General features: G+C 47.6%; 1 protein-coding gene across 1 annotated transcript in view; it reads left to right on the forward strand.

Annotated features, from left to right (window-relative positions):
• CHRDL2 (chordin-like 2) overlaps positions 1-656 on the forward strand; it is a gene marked incomplete at its 5' end in the record, with an annotated part of 18514 nt that overhangs the window by 16464 nt on the left and 1394 nt on the right. Inside the window, one exon of the mRNA XM_010296262.1 lies at positions 114-206. Coding sequence (XP_010294564.1) covers positions 114-206 — 93 coding nt within the window. The remainder of the gene's footprint in view (positions 1-113; positions 207-656) is intronic.

The raw sequence follows: 656 nt of genomic DNA on the forward strand, positions 1-656 counted from the left end.
GCAGCCTCTGTCCCTTTTGCATCTCAGGAGGGGACAGAGAGGTGTGCATCCAAACCAGGCTGAGCCTTAAATTGAGCGCCGCAGAGCCTGATGCCCTCCGGTTCCCTCCGCAGGCATATTTCATCTGGTACAGACCAAGAAGATCAGCAAACAGGAATTCAAGCAAGAAGCGCAGAACTTCAGGCTGATCACCAGGACGAACGAAGGTAAGGAGAGAAAAATCCCATTTCGCAGCTCCTCCGGCATACCCTGCCCCAAACAACCCCATGTTTTGCTGCGGAAATCCCAGCACGGCGTGGGGAGTGACCTGTAGGGGGCCTGTAGGCAAAAGGCGGGTGCAAGCGTATCCGGGTCAGGGCTGACCTATCTTCACACGCATACGCAACACTCCTGGTTAGCAGTCACATTTTCACTTTATGGTATCGGAGAGGGCAGCCAGCTTTCTAAAAGTGGATGCACGCTTGTGAAATCCAAAGGCTTTGTCTCTCCAAAGCCCGTAAAACTGTTTGATTTTTATATTTAATCCATCTGGCGTTACAGGGGGGGAAAAAAAAAAAAAAAGATGCAAGGGATTTGAAAAAAATAAACTCTTGAAATATTTTTAAAAATCATTCTTAATGTTCTTGGATGTGCGTAAATGTTACAAAAAGCAGGAA

This window comes from Phaethon lepturus, unplaced genomic scaffold (assembly GCF_000687285.1).
Source record: "Phaethon lepturus isolate BGI_N335 unplaced genomic scaffold, ASM68728v1 scaffold25750, whole genome shotgun sequence".
Classification (NCBI taxonomy): Eukaryota; Metazoa; Chordata; class Aves; order Phaethontiformes; family Phaethontidae; genus Phaethon; species Phaethon lepturus.